Source organism: Diachasma alloeum, unplaced genomic scaffold (assembly GCF_001412515.2).
Source record: "Diachasma alloeum isolate Michigan unplaced genomic scaffold, Dall2.0 Dall_scaffold_00354, whole genome shotgun sequence".
Lineage (NCBI taxonomy): Eukaryota > Metazoa > Arthropoda > Insecta > Hymenoptera > Braconidae > Diachasma > Diachasma alloeum.
Window position 1 is genome coordinate 860,415 of NW_021680493.1, and position 11,298 is coordinate 871,712.

The window sequence follows — 11,298 nt, forward strand, 5'->3', positions numbered from 1 at the left end:
ACTGAATTTTCCAGAAAATGACACTGAATTCAATTTAACGAAAAAAAGTCTATGAAACTTCAAGTTTCCCTGAAAATTGAAGGAAATTCCTGATTTTTCAGTGGAAGAACCATGAAGATTCCGAAATTTCCATGAATTTTCAATGTAACCATGATAATTCAATAAGAAATTGCTCTAAAATTTCAAGAAATTGAAAATTCAAGGACATTTTTGCTTCAATTTTCCTAATTTCCATTAATTGTCATGGAATAATTTAACTGAAATTTAAAATTTCCATAAATTTTCCACGAAAACCACGAATTTTCAATGGTACAATTCCCTGAAATTTCAATGAAACCGTCACTTGTTTTCTATTTCAAGACTAAAGCCTCGAAACTTCAGTGAAAATTTGTTAACAGTGTACTGTCACTTAAATTTTCTGAGTCGATTCCGTAATCAGTGAGCGAATTGTGAGTTCCGTAATTTTGACTGAACATTTCTCTCCGTGCTGCTAAATTTGCGAAAATCTATCCCCTTCGAAGATATTCCCGCACCACTTTGCAAAAACATTCCAGACTTGTCTCCTGTTCCTCAAAATACCTTGTCTACCATTCTCAACTCTATCCCCCAGTTGTTATTCTCGTTCACCCATTCGAACGTCCACTTTTCCACATGTACTGGTGGGGTTGCCCAGGCCCAAAGTGGCCTGTGGTGGGTGGCGGTATAAGTAGAGGCCTGCCATCGCCGGCGTTCTCATACCCTCACCACATTCATCTACTGCCTCTTACTTTTACTTTTTCCAAAACTCCAGCAAAAGTAACTCTCACACCCGGAGCAACGACTCACCGGTTCTCATCGTCATTTTTTTATTTGTGTGTTTATCAGTGAGTTGCCACTATGAGCAAGTGACGAGCAAATGAAGTGCAGTTGCATCAATAAATCAACAGTTTAATGTAATTTTTTAAATAAAAAAATAACTGAAAAATTGATAAATTGAGAAAACTGGAGATTAATCGAGAGAGCGTTTGAAATCATCAGTGAAGTGCAGATATGTGGCTGAAGAGTTTATTTTTGTGAGTAAAAAAATCTAGTAATGAAGAGTCGTGGAAAAATATAATTTTTTAGATGAAAATTTTGATTTATTTTTGTTGACTTTTCTTGACGGAAACTGCACCGAGTCCACCTTTCTCCTTCGCCTCGTCTTCGCCACACACACCGCTCCCTAATGCCGCTCCTTGCCCCTTTTTTCAAATGTATATACAACACCTCTGCAATCCGGTGCGGCAAGTCTGCGCGATCGAGCTCTCGTGTTTCACCTCGTGTCGTTTGTACTTTCGCTAATTTCATTTTTTTAAAGATCTTCATTGAGTTTATCGTGATTTCCACGAGTAATAATTAGGGTATTGAAGAGTTGATCAGATTATTCAAAATGCAAATTTCTTTCCAGTTTATGTGAGATCCCAGTTGTGCTTGGAAAGTGGAGGGGGAGGCACGGATTTCCGGAGGATTTGTGAAGAATTTTTTTGAGTCTTTACTCGCTGATTGAACAGTTACTTGTTGTTTTTTTAATTATTGATTATTTATAAAATTCGGCTATTTACATCCGAGGGGGACCTATTGACGGGGACTTGACTGCTACAGGTGATGAATTCATTAAATTAGATGAGAGAGAATAAACTTATATTTCTAACTTATTTTTTAGAGGTTTAAGTATATCACCAGAGACGTGGACAATTATCATTTCGAAATTAATTAAACATTAATGAGATTAATTGAGATTGATTAATGATATTCAGTCTTTCCAAATTTCATCTCTTCAGAATGTTCCTAGTCTAAGAAGGCAAAGGTTCCTGACACTTGACCTAATTTTGCAGAATTGTTCTTCTCAAATTATCTAACCATTTGTTCATCTTAGTACAATGCCTAGAGCCATGAGTTTCTCAAGATTAATAACTTGATTCTGGAAACTAAGAACTATTTTTCTGCGTCGGATCTCTTGGACCTGATTCTACAATTTCGATCTCCATGGATTAAAATAAATTCAGAAGTTCAGTTGAGCGTGCCTCTCGCAACTGTACAATAAAAAACGCTCTCATTTCGCTAGCAAAAACACCAAAAGGTCCGCTTTCCCCCACTCCTCCAAATAATTATCTAAGAACCAATCAGTTATGAGAGTAAATGTTACAAGACTACTTTTGTAACTCATCAAATTTTCTGTAAGAACATGACATTCCGTCTTAAAATCGATCGCTCTCCAAACTATTTCATAATCAATAGAGTGAGATAACTCCAGTCACTACATCTTACCATGTTAAGACAAAAGTGGTATTTCATTTTAACCGGATACTGCGTGAACTCAAAAAATTGATAAAAGCCAATGACACATTGCCGTGTAGACCCATACTCTCAAGGTCACAACAGCAATAATGAAACTCCCATGAGCGCAACATAATATTCCTTATATAACACGAATCCAGGGATAGCCATATACATAAACCATAATTACCGTTCAATTTTGAAGCTGTCATTTAGTTACCATCACTCTTAAATTTTTAATTAATTTATTAATCGAAATATTAAATTAATATTTCAATTAATATTTCAAATATTCAAATTCTGAACCATTTTATTAATCAATAAATTAGGTAGAAAGATTGCCGATTATTTGGTGAATTAGTAATCCCTTTTGAGAAATTAGAATCATTTACTTAACGGAAAATTCACAGTCCCATATGATAAAATATTTAATTAATTATCAATCGCAATTTTAAATTATTAATATCATACTATTTTTATATTTTGATGAGAATATTTAAGGTGTTTCGCCTGTAGATCACAGAGAGGTGAAACGGAAGGGAAGTCTTATCGTTCTTGAGCCCTGATTCAATCGCTGAGCACGAAATTTTTCAATTTTCATCGGATGTTATTCTAATTATTGAAATAATATTAAAATGCGTCTCGAGTTGGTAAACCTGTCGAGTGTTTTCTCTCTCTCAGTTCCATGGTCCAACCCATACCTTTCCCATGATGCTCACTGACATTCGAATCACGCGCCTGCGCGTGAGGGCGTAATTGCCCCGAAAGTCATAATTTTCCGAATCATTCGTTCAAATAACTTTCTTATGAAATCTGAAAAAAATCTGAAACTTACACGTGTTCTCAAGAAAGATTTGATTTATCACCCACTAGTTTTTCCTCAATAGTTCATTATTTTTTTGGGTGCCATGGAAATTTGCCTAATTGAGAGTGGGGTAACCTCGGCGGCTATAGCTAGAGGGGTTACAAAAACATCCAAATTTCATTATTTTTTTTCTTGAAACTGAGATCTGAAGAAAATGTGCAAGAATTCTCAATGATGCAGCTTACTTAGAAATTTCTCCCATGAATTTTCCAATTTTTTTTCATTATTTTGACGTTTCAACTGAAAGACTTTAATATTGATGGCCATCCCTGCACGAATCACGGAATAATTTCATTGGATCTACGAACAATAAATTTGTGGATGATGAATAATAGTTACTCTAATGATCGGTCTCGTGGTTTCACCTTTTCCTTTCGATTTTATTGACGTCACAGAGTAGCGATTCGCCCCCGGCTACTGTTTGTGTATTGTACGTAGATTGATCGATTCCTCCTTTCCTCCTCAGTCAATAATTTCTTCAGAATGACAGGAATGTACAATTTCTTTAATCGATTCACAACGGCGCTATATCAGGTGCCATCGTCCCAAATGCTTGCGCAATTCAAAACCAATTGGGCGTCAATTTTTTGAAAGTCTTGCCCCGGGGCTCCAGGTACCTACACATGTAATTTCACTGTTCCGGCAATTGCCACATTCGTGAAACAAAAATGGAAATAATGGGATGTATTTTTTCGAAACTTCAACGAAAGCAAATAAAATTAACCGAAACATTGTAGAGATAATTTTGTAAAAATTCCTGTAATTATTGGGTTCGGGAGAAATTTCCGGTATGCTTCTTAAAAATTACTATCGAGTGGCTGTTCCAGTAAAATTTTGAGATATTTAGTTATTGACTATTTACAATTTGATAAAAAAATCCATGGAAACTGTAAATGTCGTGAGACTCTACACGATGCTTGTGAATTGTACGGTTTAAATTTGGAAAAAGACAAGGCAGAAAAAATATAAAGAGGTATTTAATTCCAGTGAGGAAGCTAAACTAGATATTAACCCAATTATCTTGTCTTCAGATTAAATTTACAAAAATATCGGCTGACAAATTTCTCTTTACCGTTTAATTACACAAATGATTTTGAAATAATCTGTACATAAGTTAAACATTTTGTTTCCATTATGGGGACATGATTGTTAAAGTGATAAGCAATAAATCACTGTTTTCATTAAAAAACTGAAGAATAAATATTGATGAGTATTGTGTTCGGCGAATGTCAACAAAATGCAAATTAACAAAAAGAAAATGTGAAAATACGAACGATAAAATAAATAAATTTGTGGTTTTCGGTTGAAGGTTTTTGCGGTATTATCGTCGTCTTACATAAGCGGCGTCGTTGCTAATGCCGTTAGAAATATGACTATACGCATTATAACTTTATATCCAGCACGAAACCACTTTCTCCCATATGGATATCGTGATAAATTCTTCCTCTAAGTTGAAAAATATATTTTTTCCGTAAATCATTTTTATTATTATTGTTTGTAAACAGCCCCAGACATAACGGAACTAGATAAGCCGTGAGACAGAAAAATGGGGAGAATACACAATGTTCAATTTTGTGTTTTTAACTCGCCGTTAACACCGGTATCCTGACACCGAAGTGGCTTATAAAACTGCGAAAATAGGGATTTCGTATCAAATCGCTTTCCATTCCCATTCTTTTGCCATTCAAAAGTCTTTTTCCGACACTTCCGGAGTGGCGATGCATCAATGACTCCAGGGATTTCTCGTCATGTGTGTCACTAGGTCTAGATATTCATTAGCACTTCAATTTCACTTGATATCATGATTCAAGGAGATCTCAGTACTTTCAACAGTTTTCCATGGATGCCATGTGTAGGTCAAATGATAAATTTACTTGTCAACACCGGTGGTCGAAGTCAACCCCATTTACCCCCATTTACCGTAGTAGCACAACAATTTCTCGAGTTTCATTTTTCTGTGGTAACATTCTCATCCGAAATATTCATTCCGAATCCCCAAAATGTGCGTGTGGTTGCCCTGAGGAACATTTGAACTCCCTATTACACTGATAGACTGATTCATTTGTTCCAAACGAGATTCGTTAACTATTAACGAATGGTAGAGTTGAATATTACCAAATGAATATTCGCTAATCGTCAACGAATGGTTCACTTGAAAGGTGAAAATCAAGTCATACAAGCGTTCTCAAATGGACATTTGTTAACTATTAACGGATTAGCATTTGGTGGGACCGAATAGACTCTCGTCTCCAACCAAATCCATTCCAATCCAAATCCATTAACAGTAATTCAGTAGCGAAGCGGTTAACCGGGTTAAGTCGATTTTTCCTTTTAGCCATTTTTTGAGGAATATCTCGGAATCTAAGAGAGATAGCAAAATTTTGCTCATGACCTTTTTTGTAACCCTCAGTTGGCTCTACAAAAAAGGTTATGACAACAATTTTTGTATCTCTTTTAGATTCCGAGATAATCGTCAAAAACTGGCCAACAGTTAAAATCGACTTAACCTGGTTTACCGCTTCGCTCCTGAATTAATCGTTTAGAAACGATTAGTTATTGTTGGAAACTGATAGATCTATCAGTGTATGCAATGCCTCCGTTCCAATAATGACCATCTTGTGATACTAAATAAACATATGGTCCCATTCAAGTATTAAAAATCATCGACTTCTTTTTGACTAAAATTAATGTTAGTATATAAAGAAAAGAAACTTATGAACGTATCATGATTATTATGTGGTTTTATCAAATACAGCAGAGTAAACCTATTGGTTACAGTGCTTTAAGTACAAAAAAATAATCGCGTTCGCCCTGGGAAAACTGAAAAATATCACTTCTACGATTAAAATCAGAGTTTATGCGCTCCAGTGCAATGAAATTTCCGGAATTGAAAGGGAATATCAATTCTCGACATGAACATTCTAGAACACCCGATCACGTGAGTTGTCGCATAATTTTTCCCGGAGTTTTTCCTCCCTCCTCTCGAATTCTACCGTAAAATGCACAGTCATGGAGAAAAGAACTGACATGTTATACATGGGAAAACATGTTTGGACATCCCTCTCCCCTCGTGACCCTTTAACACCCACGAAAAAAATTAATAGAAAAACCTAGCGAATTTGCTACGCAATTTTTAGTGATGTTTCTATTAGTTTTTGGACGATTCTATTCAATAGAAATATTCAATAGAACATATTTTATTGAAAAAGGCAATAGAGTTCGGTTTTTCTATACAACTTATTGTATTGAGATATTTTTTAGAGAATTTCCTCGACTCAAATTTTCTAAGTTTGACTTTATTGATGAAAATAAAAATAAAATGACAAAGACCTAGAAAATTTGAGCGGAGGAAATTCTACACGTCATCTGAATTTTCGATGTTGTGAGGGAGAATTCAATTTCAAATGAAAGTTTTCACTAAATTTCTCATTCATCTTGAAAATTCAAGTAAATTGGATCTTTCATGTTGAACAATCATTGCTTTTCCAATGAAAACTTGAATTTCAAAACTGATCGCGGAAATTGAACATCACATACAATTCAATTTTCAACAGACTGAGAATTCAGAAAAATTAACTAATTCGCCAATGAAGAAATGTACAGCAAATTTCATGTAACTTGGCGTTGTTAAAAATTGAAGGCCTCTTCACTTGAAATTTCAAGAATATTTTCTATAAAAATCCAATAGAATCGTCGAGCGAATTCGCTAGGTTTTTCTATTAAATTTTTTCGTGCTTGGAATTCCCCTGGAATATGAAAACTTTTTTCCCTCCTGTAAATACCGCGGAATGCGCCACATGTCATTCAGACTTGTCCGTTTCCACCATTTTACTCCAGAATTCCTGTTTCAACAATTTTAGCCTTGGCCGAAAAATTTATGACCTCGTCTCGACTCATTCCCCGTAATTAAACCAGTTTGTCACTCAATTTTCTTCATTCTTCTATCTCTCTCTCTCACTTCTACTTTCGCGTTGGTTCACCCTGAACAGTTAAAAGCCACAATTACTTTCCGATAAAAATCTCAAACTTCTCGTGAAGATCTTGAAAGAATCGTAATAATCGGTTCCCTTTTCATAATTTCCCCTTTTTGTGGAGTCGAAGAAATCACGTAAGAAATTCATGTTTACACAGAAACCTTCACTCATGAGTTGGCAATACATGGAATTGCATTAGGTGCATGAAAATTGCACGGGAAAGCGTTGAGTTTATTCTGCAGTCTCCCGATGACTAAAAGGCATCCTCAGTGTTTATAAACGTCTGTGGACTTTCACAATCTGCATCCTGGTTCATTAATAACGTCTTGATATTTTTCAACCCAGTTCACCTCCAACCGACGATTTATGACACAAAATGTTCATTATATGTGCAGATTATGCTGCACAGTTGCGCTTGCACTGTCTGAAGATGCTAAACACACACCAGAGTACGTTAGCATAAGGTCTACGCCCGAAGCTGTTCGAGTCGCTCCGAGTTCAGGTAAAAAACCAGCCAAATATGGAAGTATTTTTCATATCCTAGGAAAGAGGGGTTTCAACAAAAACTGTTAACCCTAGCTTGGTCACCATAGGAGGGATATGCTGTTCCGCAGAAGATCGTTCTTGCTTTATTACCACTGACTGGCTGAGCGGAAAAATCTTAAGGGGTAACAGAGGGCAATTTGACGCAAGAAATTAGTTTTGTGATATTATGTAGATATTTCCCTGAGTGTAACGTTGCCGCGAGAGACTGAGACGAGACCAAAAATTCCCGTGCTCACAATCCCTCCAAAGTATTGTCTCATGACGTCTCATAATCTCCGCGGCATCACTGCTTCCTCCTTTCTCTGAAACCTTTTCCAATTTATTTTCTAGACTTCGTAACCTCCCACAAGCTGCCGGAAGGTATCCCCTACCCGTCAGACGACGCCGAGGACCCCTCTGACGCCCCCACCCGCGCCCAACAAAAGCAAGAAGTGATCCAGCGTATCCAAAAATTGGACTCCAAACTCCAGCCCCTCAAGCCTGTCTCTCAGAGCCTGGACCCACTGAACCCCCTGAACTCTCCGAACGACTCCACCAACACAAACTCGAAGCGTCAAGCTCGAGTCCAACTAGAAACCTTCAGCTCTACCGGTTTTATCCCCGAAGAATCCCTCAAACTCAGCTCTGGCTTTCGAAGACACGACCAAGACTTCGACGAAGAGGATGAAGAACCCCTGAAAACCGCTCACAAGTACCGACCAAACCCCCGCGATGATGATCACCTCTCAGGAGTTCAAGTCAGCGCTGAGTATCCCACCACAATGCGCCCAATACTAACCACAGAGCGTCAACAATACTCAAGGGCATCCTTCGACTTCGTCCCAGTGAACATAATCAGGGAGGACAGCAAGGACAACTGGACCCCCTTCGCCAACCGCAACTTCGATGACCTTGGTGATGTGAGTTTAGTGCCAGCAGGATCAAACTCGCGGATACAAATCAAGAAGGGACCAAATGGAAAAGATTACGAGTACGAGTACGTTTACTATTATTACGACGAGGAGGAGGAGGGTAAGGCAGGGGCTGCGAGCAGCAACCAGGAGGGCATAAGAACGACCCCATCATCGTCACCATCATCTCGAAGGAGTGGATCATCCGGTAGAAGTAAATACAGTTCCGTTGATCGTTCGACAACTGCCGAACCTGTCAGCAATGAAGTTCTGCCTAACAGGGTTGGCAACAGGGGGAGGAATCTGGAGAATGAGGAGGTGAACGAAGAGAGACTACCGACAAATACGAGGTTTCCTCCAAGATCGAGGTCCAATCATAATACTGGGACGACTGAACCAAGTAGAAATAGGGGGAATAGGCCTAGACCGAATTTGGATCTGGTGGATTCTAGTAGCTTTAGAACTCATCAGGAGGGACCTGAGTTCCCGCAGACTCTGCCGAAGGGACCTGTCAGGTTCTTGGGAGTCACTCCTAATGAGAGTGGCGATGGCGGAAGGACGAGAGGCAGACCGCACAGGGTGCAGGAACCTGCGCCGGTTGCGGAGAGGGAAGAGGAGGACAGAAAAAGACCTGCTGCTGAACCTGCGGTGAGTGAGAGGCCTGTGAAGTCTTTAAGGATAACCGGGGGAGGAATAGGATATTCAAGAAATGCAGCCAACTTTATCGCAGCCAGTCGCTCCGATTTTTAAAGTTGCTGCCGATCCGTCGATCACTCGCGTTCGGCCGTCGGCCTTCATCCAACGCGCGGTTAGCGCAGCGCCGCTGGGGTAAACCGAGCGCGGTGTTGCCACCTTGGCGCTTACCGCTATGCGCGCATTTCAAGTGCGGCAGTGAATGTAGCAACACTGTCGCTCGAGGGGTCGACAGGGATCCACTCGCAGCGGGCGGAGCGGAGCCGCTTTTCCGCTCGACGTTTCTTTACTATTTTTAGCTAAACAAATTTCCCGAGAACAAAACGGACAACGCCAACGCTTAAGGAAAGAATTGGACTAGGGACTCTAATTTTTTCGGAATTTTTAAGCATCGAGAAACACATTAAAATATAAAAAACGAGAACGGGCGGCGCGGCACTCATTTTGAGCGAGTGATCGAGGGTTATACATGAGATTAAAGGGAGCGTCGATAACTCGCGCATTTCCCCTACATTATCGACCAGTCGGCAATGTGGAAAAAATACTGAAATTATCGATGACCCATTTAACTTTATGTATAAGCAGCAAGTTTAAAAATCATTTTTGTTGCTACCCTGCTTCTGGGGTTTCTCAAATTTTGCAAACGGTGTCTGAATGGATTCAATAATGTGTGAAAAAATCTTCCTAAAATTGGATGCATTTTTTTAATATCCTCCTCGCCCGATTATCCTTAAGATACATCCCTAGAAAACACGTTTTTCTCAAGATTGTCCTCATGTTTTTCACAGATAATGTTTATAACAGTCCCCAGCTATTGCAAATATTATGTTCCTCAAGGAACTTCTCTCTTGAGAACTATGAAATTCGGAAAAAAAAACCTTTTCGTAATTGATTTCTTGGTCCTTTAATGATTCCTTCTCACATAATTATGTACCGAGATGAAGAACCCTTTGAAATCAGCCATTAAGGCTCTTCTACTAAAATTGAATTCATCCAGGAAATTACCCTGAGAAGAAAAATTACTTTTGCCAAGGAATAATTTTTTGGGAAATATATTTGATTTTTTAGTGAGCGTATTTCTCCCTAAATTACCATTATGTTGAATTAAGAGATAATTACACAACATATTTTTCAATTTATGCAAATTTGAGATTTTCTTACCTAACATAATTTGTAATAATGCAAAATGTTAATAATTGTCAATGTACTTCATTCAAGGTCATATGTACCACAATCATCCCGTAATTAAAGATGATGTAAATTCTACAAAAATAAAATCCTCTCTCAAGAAAATAATTCCTCGGCAAAAGTGATTTTTCTCTCAGTGCAATCACTCTGCAATTATTAATTTCAGCTTGAAGTAGAATTGAATCGTGGCCAGCCATCGCGACCGCCACCTGCAGAAGATGAGGAAACCTCCACCTTCTCAGCCCTCAGAGAAGACAAACTCGGTGAGGAGAAAATCCTCGAGACCACAACATTAGACACTCCTACAACTGAATATCCATCAGCCATGGACAAAGTCGCCCTCGACCTCTACGCATTCCTCCAGCAGGGTCAGAGTAACCTGGTGGACAGTGCAACTGATGCTGAAGACTCCAACGAGAACACGACTCTAGTGGATGACGACTCGACTACAAATCTTCCCACGACAACTGATGGAAATCCAACGACTATTGAAGCAATAACCACCACTGAGGCCACTACCACCTCAACAACTACAACAACGACAACTACGGAGGCCCCAACAACTCCAGTATTACCTGGAAGGGGAAAATTCCGGAGACCTGGGGTACCTGGTGGTGCTGGCAATCGGAATAGGTAGTTGAATTATTTTGAGACATGATGAACGATTGAATTGCCCCATTGGAAAGCTAAATATTGATAACTTCCTTTTGATTGGAGAGTAATTTCGAAATGTAGAGGTTCAAACACCCAAATTTTCTGAGGTATCGAATGGAATAGGTTTCAAGGCTCTATCTCTCATAGTTTCCGAGATAATCGCGAAAAACCAAAGTGCCAAAAAAAATTAATT

The 11,298-nt window shown here is 38.7% G+C and overlaps 1 protein-coding gene across 1 annotated transcript in view; it reads left to right on the forward strand.

The window, feature by feature from the left end:
* The first annotated feature begins 1,029 nt into the window (after positions 1-1,029).
* Positions 1,030-11,298, forward strand: part of LOC107041049 (mucin-5AC) — a 14,149-nt gene continuing 3,880 nt past the window's right edge. Inside the window, exons 1-4 of the mRNA XM_015261408.1 lie at positions 1,030-1,052; positions 7,530-7,636; positions 8,011-9,218; positions 10,618-11,084. Of these exons, the coding sequence (XP_015116894.1) occupies positions 1,030-1,052; positions 7,530-7,636; positions 8,011-9,218; positions 10,618-11,084 (1,805 nt within the window). The remainder of the gene's footprint in view (positions 1,053-7,529; positions 7,637-8,010; positions 9,219-10,617; positions 11,085-11,298) is intronic.